The sequence below is a fragment of the Vigna umbellata genome, chromosome 3 (assembly GCF_029865625.1).
Source record: "Vigna umbellata cultivar VRB3 chromosome 3, Vumbellata_1.0, whole genome shotgun sequence".
Classification (NCBI taxonomy): Eukaryota; Viridiplantae; Streptophyta; class Magnoliopsida; order Fabales; family Fabaceae; genus Vigna; species Vigna umbellata.
In genome coordinates this window covers 1808951-1821584 of record NC_142167.1, presented here as the reverse complement: position 1 = coordinate 1821584, position 12634 = coordinate 1808951, and the positions used below count along the sequence as shown (strand labels likewise).

Sequence of the window (12634 nt, the reverse complement as noted above, 5' to 3'; positions counted from 1 at the left end):
TTTTTCACTTTGTATATATAAAAAAATTTATATATATTGCATGCTACTGTCGAAAAAGTAAGTAAAGTTTCATAAAACAATGAACCAAAATTCCCAAATACCCCTACTATATCATGTGATACACGTGATTTTGAATTATTATTGTCTTTTATTCATTTATCCATAAAAATTATAATTTTGTCTATTTAGATATTGATTTTATTATTAATAAATTGAATTCAAATCTCAAATCAAACTATGCATAACTATCGATCCTTAAATCCAAAAGGGTAAAAGTCATCTTTTAAAATGATCCACGGTTCAATGATAAGGTAATTAGATTAATAACAATCATTGTGTTATTTTTTTAATATCATATCATTTTCTATTCATCGAACTCTTCACATAATGCCCTTAAGTCTTCTTCTCTCAATTGAATTTTAGATCAACCAAGCTTTTTACTTTATCTGCCTACACTTATTTGAAGAGAAAATATTGATAAGACAGCAAACAAAAAGTTTACAATACTATTTTAGCCAAAATTACAGATGGTAGTCAAATTACAGATGCTAATTTTCATGTTTCAAAATTGTGAACAGTGTCACAACAAGATGGTTCCAAGCTTTTGCTTTGATCTTGACCATATGCTGCAATTAGTAAAGCCTCTGCCCTTCCTAAAACATGAGAAGTTCGTTAAAATCAAAGCATACTTAGCAGCAGGAACCAATCACCAAGAACACTATCTCTTCAACAAATTTTCACAAAAAGTGTACCTTTAGAAGAAAATCTACAATTATAGCTCACTGATGTTTCACACTTGATAAGCCATTGGTAATTTAGTCAAGGTCCAACTTTCATATCGATGGACTTCATCCTCAAACTTTAAAAGCCATAGGGATTTAGTTCCTTAATCTAGGAGCTCATCGTGTTTTATAACATGTTTTTCAAAGTTTGGAGACCAAAATCATCAAAGTGGAAGTACAAAAACCTCGATCACATTTGAAAGAAGGGACTAAAAACACATTTTTCTCTAAACGAAAGAGGAATCCAAGCGAGAGCAATATTATCCACAATAACAATACACTGGAAGGACTTTTTCAGTTGTGTAATAAATCTATAGTACAAGGCACTTTGATAAATTGTAGGATCTTCAAAACTTTAGCAGCAAATTTTTAACATGATTTCAAAAACCCTTTTTAAGATATTAATGATAATCATGTTGCGACATGATAGTTAAGTAGATATAAAACAAGTCAAGACAAATACCATGATCTTTTTTCCTACTTAACATGGAAGTCAGTGATGGAAATAATGTGGATGCCAGTCTCCTGCTATCATCCTGCAGTATAAAATATTCAAATGCTATTACTAACAAATCAGACTCAAAAATACAGTGAATGGATAGATGTCAACATTTTGCTCAAGTTTCCTTTACTTTGACAATGTTGAGAGATGGCATGTGATGAAAATTTTAGGTTTTGGGTAGAGAGAGAGGAAGATACTTAAAAGATAACGAAAAATTGCATTTATATTCACTGAGATGTATTACAAAGTATTGATGTATTGTTTGATGTGTTCATAAAACCAAGGACCTAACCCTTGATTATATTAACCATAATTCTAGAATGTTTTTATCGAATCAAGTTTCAAATAATGAATCATAAATTTATTTCTTGAATCATAATTTTGTATTGAATCCTATGATTTAGGTACAATTACTTCAAATATGTGTTACGGTATAAGGTAGGGGGTAATAATAAGGTTTGGAAAGTATATGACAAGGAGAAGGAAGGTAGGAGGGAAGTGAGGCCGAACGGTATTGACCGTGAAGGCCGAACGGTGGAAGGCGTGGAGAGGTCTAGCCGAACGGTGGAAGGCGTGGAGAGGTCTAGCCGAACGGTGGAAGGCGTGGAGAGGTCTAGCCGAACGGTGGAAGGTGGTGAAGAGCGGGAGCCGAACGATAGGAGGCAGGGGGAATCAAGCCGAACGGTGGAATGCATGGGAAGGTTAGGCCGAACAGTGGAAGGCGGTGAAGAGGTGGAGCCGAACAGTAGGGTGCGGTGGGGACAACAGTTAGGATAGGCGGGAAATGTTTAGAAATAATTATAGTAAATAAGAATATATCTTAAGGAAATATTTTATTTAGAACAATATTTATATTTTATTCTACGGAAATATTTTATTTAGAACAATATTCATATTTTATTCTAGGGAAAGATTTTATTCTAGGGAAATATTTTATTCTAGGGAAATATTTTATTTAGGAAATAATTAATATAAATAAAGGGAGAGTCTAGGGTTAAAGGTATGCTTTTGATTATTGAGTCTTGTTGATAGGCGGCTATGCGTCCCGTTCCATACTCCTCCGCATGCCCGGTTTATCGCGTCTTCAACGTCTCTCGCAACCCTAATCGCTACCATCAAGTCTTGGGGATCTTGAATTCTGACTTGCCCCTTAATTTCTTCTCGCAACCCCGCTAGGAAGAATCCCAGAATCAACTCCTCCGACAGGCCCTGGGTCTAACCCAGTAATATCTCGAAACTCCTCACAAACTCCTCCAGCGTCCCATCTTGCCTCAACGTGGCCATCTGTTCGTAGACCGTTCCCTTGAACCCACCGCTAAAGCGATTAATCAACCCAGCCTTCAAACCCAATCAAGTACGGTTCTTGGTTTTCTCCCTCCAATACTTGAACCAATAACTCGCGCTCCCTTCCATGCTAATGTAGGCGAGTTCGACTTTATCCTCCTCAGCCACCTTCTGGATGTCGAAGAACGTTTCGGCTCGGTTAATCCAGCTATGCGGGTCCACGCCTTCAAACGATGGCAATTCCACCCTCTTCCTCCAATTGTGCGGTATTCCCCAATATCTCCCCTTTCGCGGTTTTCATTCACTGAACTGCTACTTCCCTCGGGACCACCCCCTTGATGGTTCGGACCTCCACTCATCAACCTGATCAATTACTGTAAATCACGTTTGATCGCGGCGGTCTCCTCTTTAATTCCCTCCACCGTGATCTCCAAGTTGTCTAATCTCCCCTCCGTCTCGCTACCCATCACTGATTCTTCTCCTCCTTGATCCGGCAAGTCGGACCAAATGATAGGTTCTTTAATCAAGAACATATAGAAAACACAGTTTTACACACGCCGAACACACAACTCAAAACTGTATAACCTCTTTGTATTACCAAACAATCAAGAATACAGGATACAATTGGATACAGAGAGCTTAACCTCCCCCTACAGGACCAAAGAGTTCCTGTCAACGAATAAGACTCCAAAACTAAAGTATATACAACTCATTTCCCCCTTTTATACAGACTACTAACAGAACCCAACCCCCCTTTTCCTAACTGCCTTGGCAGTTAGGCTATGTGGCGTTTCTTCTCCTCTTATATACAATTAGTTCCCTAACAGAACCTCATGCACATTTCAAAAAAAAAAGACTCCCTTAAGAACCAAACAGAAGCATATGCCCCCAAACAAACAAACAAAACCAGCAGCACAAAATAGGTTACAACAAGAAGGCAACACTTGTGAGAAGAACAATGGTAAGAGCTACCCAAAAGATGAATCAAACAAGAAACTCACAAATTGAAAGTGGACACCAGGGGAGGCTGGCAAATTCAATGGGACTGGAGACAGACACTTGAGAAGGACAGTGCATGAAGCTCGGACACTGCTGACAAGGGCAACCATAGTGAAATAATATGTGTAGGCTTGTGAAGACTGTGATGACATAAAAGGTGAAACTTGCAGGGATGTGGCATAGGAGCACGGTAAGTCAAATCAGACCATGAATTGGTGGTTACGATGAGATCTGACAGTGGATGTAAAAGGCTGCAAACAACAGGGGTTGGCTACAAGAAAAAGGAGTGTTAAAGAAGTGTTGGATATCCCACATTGATCAGATAGATGAGCAATATAGTCCTTTTAAAGACTGGGTAACCCTGTCCTAAACCCACATGATAAGAAATATGATGTGCAAATCATTAAGTACTCACTTAAACTCAGCTAACATTCTTTTTTCTTTCTTTGGTTAAAAACTAACATCATATTTTTGGAAATAATAAACTTTGAAACTGAAAACAAAATTGCACATAATTGGAAAAATACACTTTAATCTGTACAGTTAGGACCAAACCAACCTTAGAAGTCATGCTTCCAGAGAGTTCAAATTTCGCTTTCCAAGTGAAAGATGGCACTGGAATAACAGAAAACCCTGAGGCAACTAAGATGCCAATCCATAGCCCATATCCAAATCCTCCACTCCACCAGCCCTTGAATGCAAAAGATGGGGGGAATATAATATTAGTTTAAGTTAAAAGAATTAAAAACACTTTTCAAAATATTAATACAACAAAACTAAAAGACAGTTTTGACACTACACGTTTGTAACATATAATTAAATAATTGCATGATATCCTAAAAGAACATTAACAATGTCGAAAGTAAAGATCTTTTAACACGAACATATTGAACTCTTCAGAAAACTACAAAACATGTTCTACTTAAAGCAAACATGCCAACCTGTTTCCCATCTTGTGGAAAAGGGAGCGACTGCTCTATATACGCAGTGGTTCCTGATGAAATCAAGAGTCAATTTGCAAATAGCGAACCATAAACAGTGTCAACCTTCAAAAGAAATATGAAAAGTGCAAAATAATTCAAAACTTACTGTAGCAAACTTGAGAATTAGTACTGAATAATAAATTGCATTGCCAGGGATGAAAAGCAATGAGTAAGCATCATTATCTCAGAATAACTAACAAACCATCAGATTGAGAAATATGATACATAACATCAATTTTTTACTTTATCCAAAGGTCCAATAATATTTTCAGAAAATCCCCATGAAAAATATCAGTTTAACTTTTCAGATGTAAATAATAAACTTGTGACTTTTACCATTAGTGACTTTTCTACTTGAAACCAGCGAAAAGCATAAAGGAAAAATATTCTGGGATTATTATTAACTTGATGCAAATACAGAGTGATACAGGTATAAACAGATACAAGGAAAAAGAAAAAGAGCTAAGGTCCTAAATCTAATAGAAATCAATGAGATTTCCTATGATACAGCACACTTTGCTTAGATCCTTCCTAAAATATAAATCTGTATGACCACAATAACAGTTATAATCCTATATAATCAAGAATATCTAGATTATATGTGTCATTAGAAACGTTTTTATTTATTCCCGTATCATATATGCTATTAGATGATATCAAATCTATTTTATTTGTTGTATTGATCCTTTTTTTTCAATATATAAACAAAGTAACCTTGCTTTCTTACAAGAGCATAATATAAGTATCAGCATATTACAATAGTCCAAAAAAAACAAGAAAATAGAAAAAAATAAGTCAAGACTTTAGCATGAAGACTAACAACTGTTACAAAATGACAGAACATATAATTGAACCAAATTATATAATGATTCGTTTTCTACCATAATAGTTACTAAAAGCACTTAACCCAAAAAAGGAAGTTTAGAAAAAGGTCTGCATATGTGGAGACATTGAGATAAAAAGAAAAAAGAAAAAATACAATATACCAATTGGAGCATCAAAACTACGAACCAACTGGACAGCAGACTTGGCATCTAAGCGCCTGCGGGTCCTATTTTTCTGGCCAATAAGTATTTTCACATGAGGAGAGTCAAATACCTGCATATGTCAGAATAATGATATGAATACAGAGACAACGTTCAAAAACATAATCTAGTAGCTGTTTTCTACATATGAATCAGGAGGCTTAGAGGATCTAATGCCAAAACAGTTCACAAAAATACAAAGTAATATAATTTATTGTTGAGATCAATCCTCATCCAGATTCCGTTGCCTCTTTGTTATGCAGAAACTTGAGTGTAATACCGTACAAACCATTAGTCATCAGCCATATTGTAATTTATCAATTACTCCCCACAAAACTTAATTCATAAGATTCTTTATCTAAGGGATGTGTAGCCCATATTTTCCTGACAGTTTCTTTTACATTATGATGATAGCAAAGGATCACTCATTTTGACTCCTACTAAGGATACAAGTTTTTTTTATGCACTGTACTACTACCTTAATACAACCTCTCAATTTTAATACCAAACAACAGTTCTACTACTATCAGCATCGTCCCTTCTTCATATATATACCTATGTATCATTCCCAATTCTTCTTACTACCAGATATGCGTGAGTGTGCTTGCTTAAAACTGTCCAAGCCTCAAAACTTAAGCACAAAGCCATAATCCCATTCTTCATACTACCTTAAGCATCTGGGATCCTTTTGCATTATATCTAGTAAACTATCCCCGGTAGAACTCAACTATACACTTCAGATGTATACCTTCTTCCTCAACGGAACTTCCAATTAAACAAGTAAATAGCATAACTAGCCACACGTTACAAACACCAAAAACACAAAGCACAATCTTAACCAGTCAATTTGCAACAATATCTACCAGCACAACATGTACACAGCATATAGGTGTTAGAGATCTTATTGATACCCTATTAACACTGCTTTTACTCCACCACACCTAACCACGACAAATCTTCAGGAAAAAACCCAAGTGGCACACGTGTAGCACTTCAAAGTTTCATTCTTATTTACCCTGATAAGATTTAAAAAAACACTCATCTACTGCCATTGGAACCACAGCATAAAGGTATATGAAGAATCGCAACAAAATGGCTACCATGACAGCAACTTAAAATCTTGAGTAACGATATCAATGCAAGAAAAAGGAAAGAACTTTAACCAACAAAGACGAAAATAAACACGATACCTGAGCTGAACAAACGGAACCGTTCGTTTTCAACAGTGCAACTGCACCAGAGACATCTGGGTCAATTCCAAGGACCCATTTGAACCCGTCATTTTGTTGGGTCGGGTCATGCTCACAATTCAAAAGATGGGTCTTTTCTGGAAAAGGGTAAGAGAGTGAAGCCAACCAATTCTCTTTGAATTGGGTATTAGAAGCCTTAGCCCTGCGCTTTTTTTCAGGAACTACGGTTGCAGAATCACTCAGATTCTGGGTTTTGGTGAGAGTGGAAGAAGAAGCAGAATGAGAAGAAGAAACACAAAAGGTCCTGAAGGAAATTTTGGAATTGAGTTTGGGAGATTGTTTGTTCATAAAATGGAATTGAGAATGGTGAAAATGCCGTGTGAATTGTAGGGATTCCATGAAAGAACATAGATACACAGAAAGAATGGTTGAGAGATGTAAGAGAGGGAAGAAAAGGATCCAAAACAAAATCAAATTAATATTTTCTTTCCCTTTTTTTTTCTGAGCAAGAGTTTCTTTTTCTACCTATTTTTTATGGTAAAAAAAAGAATGAGAAGTAAAAAACTCAAAGCTACAAAAAATAAAATTGAAAAGAAGGCAGGTTTAAATATTTATTTGTAAAGTTTTCTCTTTTATGAAATAAAAATATTACTTTTTAACTTCATCTTCTATGTTAGGTGAAACATTATTATAAAAATAATTTATAACTACTGAATATAATTAAAATATGTATTAAACCGTTTTAATCATAAAATTTGAGTAAAAATGTATGCGGTGATATTTATTCTAATATTTGCTCAAATGAAAATTTAAAATGTAGAAAAATACTGTAATAAATATATAATTCAATTTTGTATTTTTTTTAATTATTCGTTTTGAGTTATATTAAATTACTTTTAAATAATCTCTTATTCAATGAAATTGAAAAAAAATTACGAAAGAAAAAAAATTATCAAATAAATAACTGAATGATGACCTAGTTTAATGAAAATGAGATAATAAAATCTATGTTCATCCTAGCGTATATAATAAGAGAGGGTGAAAATAGATTTTGTTACCTCGTATTTATTTTTAAATAAAAAATTCATGATTTAATTATTCTCATAGTTTCTTTCTTTCTTTTTTCTTAATTGGATTTCTAAAATTTAAAACAATTGACTTCTTCTTACCCTTAAATTGAAATTAAATTTTAGGCGAACTGTAATAATTTAATGATGTAACACAACCAAATGTAGAAATGTCTAATTAAAAAATAAAGAAAAAAAAAGATTTTTGAAACGTGAAATTAAAAGATGAATGGCAATAGAAACACCACGCATTGCTCACCCCAAATAAACTTTCTTTGTCACATGTAATGTCTACTTCTAAAAACAAAAATCAACATATTTAATGCTTTATTCAAGAGTAACTTCAAAGACGACTCCTTCAAGATTCCCAACAATGCATCGAGTTCCAGTTACTTCTTTCATCTTCATCCGAAGCTTGGAAGCTTCAATGATAATCATCGAATCCATGCTGCAAGGAGGGAATTTAAGAAGTGAGAGCAGTAATAATACTTTTGACCAACCAAATGAATAGCTGTGCAGACTAGATAAGCTATGACACTCTAAAAATCAGATAATGCAGTGCTTGAGGTAAATAATTTGTTCGAGGCAGAGGAAGCTGCATTCAATTTTGATATCACAAGGGTTACTTCGAAAGAAGACCAATTTTAACCAGCCAAACTTTGAAACGAACCCATTCTTATTTGATAACACCAAGTCACAGAAAATTACAAAACAGTACGTGCATTGAAAGTAGCTGAAAAATAAATTTTAGACAGACTAAGAATAATTTAGAAACAACACAAACTTGCACTGATTTTGAAATTTTCGTTACCACATAAATCAGTTTCGAACCTGTTTTAGAGTTATCAAAACACACCCGTACTATCTACTCGAAAAGCTATATGTTACTACACATGAAATCCTAAAGGTAAAACTGAACAAAGTCAACCTTAGAGATGAGTATGTTCACAAGCAAACAAAAAAGTAGCAAAGAATATTTACTGGACACTCCTTTAATACATATTCCCTATTGTACATTTTAGACACAGATAAACACAAAAGCAGAAGAACAAAAGCAAGGTTACATACGTCTTAGCTCTTGATACATAGGCTAGAATGAATTTGCACTTTCTGCCCTCGCTGGCCCGCAGTAGCTGTCTAACACTATCAAAAAGCATAGGTATGCTTGACTGCTGAAAGCGTATGAGTTGCATTGTCAAGGTTTCTAAAGTCAAATTTTAGGAATTGAAATACTTTTACAAAAAACCTTGATAAAATGAACATATTTCAATTTCAATTCAAGCATTACAATATTCTGCAATGTTTGTTATTTTATCTTCTAATTCGTTTCAGTGAATACCTGAAATCGGATTTTGCTCTTTTAAAGTGAGGGGAACACACTTGAGAAGATAAAGTGCTTAGTAACCATTGATAATAAAATCAGTGGTTATAACTAATTTTAGATTTTGTGAAATATATAATTGATTTTATCATAAAATTAATTATATATGATCATAAAACTAAACATATATTTGATTTTATCATAAAAGTCACCTATGTAGAAACAAGAACTTAGCTGATTTTAAAAAGAAACTACAGAGATGCATAGTTCTTAAGTATGATAACAGTGGTATAAATACATAAAGGATATATATATCAGCTCCAAGTATGAAATCAAAACCTCCAGGATGTTTTCGTAATATTTCATTTATCTGACCAGTGTTCCCCCATTCTAGTTTCTCTGCCACTAGTTCTGCATGTACATTGATGTAATTCCGTGAATTAAACATGTACCTTCCATTCTTTCTTTAGAAGGATTTTTACTCACCGTGAGAAATAGAGCTAACATTCTCGGGACATGAATGCAGCTCTATGTTTTTCTTCAAGATCTGATAGGAGATAGAATATTAAACTATATAACAGATAACAAGGGATGTGTACCATGCGTCATACCAACAGATTCTCGCAAGCCTACCTTAAGCACTTCTTCATTATGATCAGTCATCACAACTTTACGGCAGAATCTGCTGCAAAGTATTCCAGTAATACCTGAGATTCAAAGAATAACCATTCATAGCATCAAGGTTTTACATTATTATCAAACAATCAAGATTCAGATCCTACTTAGGATCAGGAGGGGGTAGAAACACATAAAACATGAAATTGTACTCAAATTAAAGGATCCTTGAATGTCTTTATGTATGTATACCGAAACACCTTAGTATTACAACTAAAATTGAATTAAGTGATAAAACTCCGACTGAAAAATCATGTCAGAAAACAAGTTAGAAGTTATTGCTCATTAAGTAAAATACAACCACACACAAAACTAAAAGGTGACATTTTCACAAGAGACATGAGTACAATCAGCTCATAGAAAGAACAAAGTCCATAACTGATGACCAAAGTATACACACTGGATGAAGCAGCAACTATACACTAGCAAGCCTCTGAACGGTAAGCAGAAGCAGATTGGAGGAGAGAAGAAGTTGAAAACGCAAACCACCACTAGAGGTCTAGCTGTTATCCATAACGGAAGCTCCCATGGATTGGAGATCAAGCAAACCTAGAAAGAACCCGATGTCATAGAACAGTGGTCCCATGCATGACAGAAAAGGTTTGTATGCCTTTAAGGCCTTCAGAATTTGGATGTTAAAAAAGAGCAACATGACCAGAGTAGTGGTATTGTCCAGTCCAACAACTCATCATGTGATTCTGACTACAGTGATAGGGTTTAGGTACCCTGTTTTTGATTTGGAAGATAATAAAGTAACTACAAAGGTCAGTAATTCATTTTGTAGAAGGCAAGTTAATCATGAGCAACGAGTGATTAAGGATGCACTGCTGATTTGCAAAACTAATAATATATTACAGACACGTTGTATCTCCTTCAAACATCAAAGAATCTAAATACAATAAATGATATTTACTTATAAAGACGAATACATACATACCAACACCAGAACCTAACTCAATAACCGTGCAACCCTGAAGCATCTTAACATTTTTTGAAAGATAATCATTCAACAACATGGCTCCAGGCCAAACCAACTGCCCTGTCAAATCAAAATCAGCTGATTCAAAAGATAATTAGTAGTCTGACCAAAGCTAATATAACATACAGGAAGCAAAAAAGGAACCAACCATAAGGGACACGGTGTGTTCACTCTAGTTTATTGTATACAAAAGTTTCTAAGTCCCAATTACGCATTGTTACATCATGTTCAACTCCAATTCCTGCGTAAATAAACCCAATTTGACCCCTTTCAAAAATAAGCATGGAAACGTAAGGGGTCACTTGGCTACATATATTTTCAAACACAATTTAATTTAAGGTTTATTATGTTTGTTAGTATAATTTCAGTTCATAAGAACTTTTCTATCAGATGAAAAACATGTACCAATTTATTGTCTTCCGTTGAATTGAAAGACTAGATAGAGAATCAGTGTTCATTCATAGCCTAAGGCTGTCAAGTGAATAATATCTTCAGTGAAGAACTAGGTGGAAAAAAAATATTTGATTGAGCTTACCAAATACTTAAACTTCGCAAGAAGCCATATAGTCATATATCAAACTCAAAGAACATTAAAGTTCCTACGTGAGGAATCAATGTAGCAAACATATAGCCTTGCCTACTACTAGAAATCCCAAGTTACCAAAGTCAATAAATTTAAAAAACACACGCACACAAGACAGTATACCAACCGAACAAAGTACATGCCCATAAAGTGAATATGTGAATAATTGAAATATAGGTGTTGGAGTATACATATCTAAGAAAAGAAATGCTGGTAACACAGTATCTGTTGTGGAATGAAATACCGAATTCATTTGAGACTCACTAAATGATGCGGGTCTCACAACCAACATCATGCATATATTTCCCTATTTGTGAGTATGCATTGTCAGCTCAATTATAACAGCAAAGGTTCCTAATTGTTAGCTATTAGTTAGGCACACCTAAGCTACAAATTAGTTCCTGATTACTCATTAATTGACTGTGAATGCGATAATTAACATTATAAATAATACAAAATCTGTATTCTATAACAAATACAAAAGTTTCTCTCAAAAAAACATTTTTCAACACCTAGTTTTGGTTTTCTTCTTTACTTTTCCTTTATACTTCACATAACCATTTTTTACTTATTAACCCTCTTATAAATGATCATTAAGATTCAGAAACACACACTAACCAAATTTAAGAATAAAAAATACAACCTTTTAATCAAATTGTCACAAAAATAGTTGCACAACACATAATCAAGCACGTGTCTTTTTAAAATTTTAAAAGTTAAATTAAACTTTAACAAAATTACTCACTAGAAGCAGAATGCAGACAGAATAGCTGAATATCTTGCGAACCGAAAGTGAATTTTGTCAGCTGGTAACTTCAAATTCAAAATAAATAAATATAAAAAAGGAAAAAAAAATCATCAGAATCGTTAATTTGAGAACGAGGTAGAGAGAAAAAGAGAAAAGGTAAGGAATTACTTGTCATCGACGAAGAAAGATGCGTCTAAGCAAACGATTTCTTCTTCTTCTTCTTCTTCGTGTTTGAGCTTATTTCCTCTTTCTTCCATATTCAGTGTTCGGAGCTTCAAACGACGGCGTTCTCTTCAGTTGCCGCAGTGTTACTGTTTCTCTGCCTCCTAATTGCAAGGAAGAGGGAAAAAAAATGAATCAAGCTGGGTTGTCTTTTATTTACGTCCAAACGATGTCGTTTCTACTTAATGTCAAAATAGCTCCAAAAATTAAATTAAAATTACTCTTCCATTTTAACAAGGTTGGTTTGCGAGTAAAAAAATAAAATGACATTTTT

General features: G+C 34.2%; 2 protein-coding genes across 6 annotated transcripts; both read right to left on the bottom strand.

Annotated features, from left to right (window-relative positions):
• Positions 1-478: 478 nt before the first annotated feature.
• LOC124826916 (MutS2) lies at positions 479-7251 on the bottom strand. Of its 2 annotated transcripts, XM_047299879.2 has the most exons (6): positions 6766-7249; positions 5537-5648; positions 4509-4561; positions 4127-4258; positions 1246-1318; positions 479-653 (listed from the first exon to the last, which is right to left on the bottom strand). In XM_047299879.2, the coding sequence occupies exons 1-6, from the start codon at positions 7162-7164 to the stop codon at positions 556-558; spliced, it is 867 nt and encodes a 288-aa protein (XP_047155835.1). In that variant the 5' UTR covers positions 7165-7249; the 3' UTR covers positions 479-555. The 2 variants fall into 2 exon arrangements, with proteins under 2 accessions (XP_047155835.1, XP_087964391.1); XM_088108265.1 differs by lacking the exon at positions 1246-1318 and having other exon boundaries at positions 6766-7251.
• A 744-nt stretch (positions 7252-7995) lies between these two features.
• Positions 7996-12493, bottom strand: LOC124826914 (Putative methyltransferase family protein). 4 transcript variants are annotated; one of them, XM_088108481.1, is made up of 8 exons: positions 12307-12493; positions 12136-12203; positions 10766-10867; positions 9787-9860; positions 9640-9700; positions 9463-9564; positions 8901-9018; positions 7996-8280 (listed from the first exon to the last, which is right to left on the bottom strand). In XM_088108481.1, exons 1-8 carry the CDS (start codon positions 12393-12395, stop codon positions 8160-8162), a joined length of 735 nt encoding a protein of 244 aa, XP_087964607.1. In that variant the 5' UTR covers positions 12396-12493; the 3' UTR covers positions 7996-8159. The 4 variants fall into 4 exon arrangements, with proteins under 4 accessions (XP_087964607.1, XP_047155831.2, XP_047155832.2 ...); XM_047299875.2 differs by having other exon boundaries at positions 10766-10885; positions 12307-12492; XM_047299876.2 differs by having other exon boundaries at positions 8901-9012; positions 10766-10885; positions 12307-12492.
• Between the last annotated feature and the right edge of the window lie 141 nt (positions 12494-12634).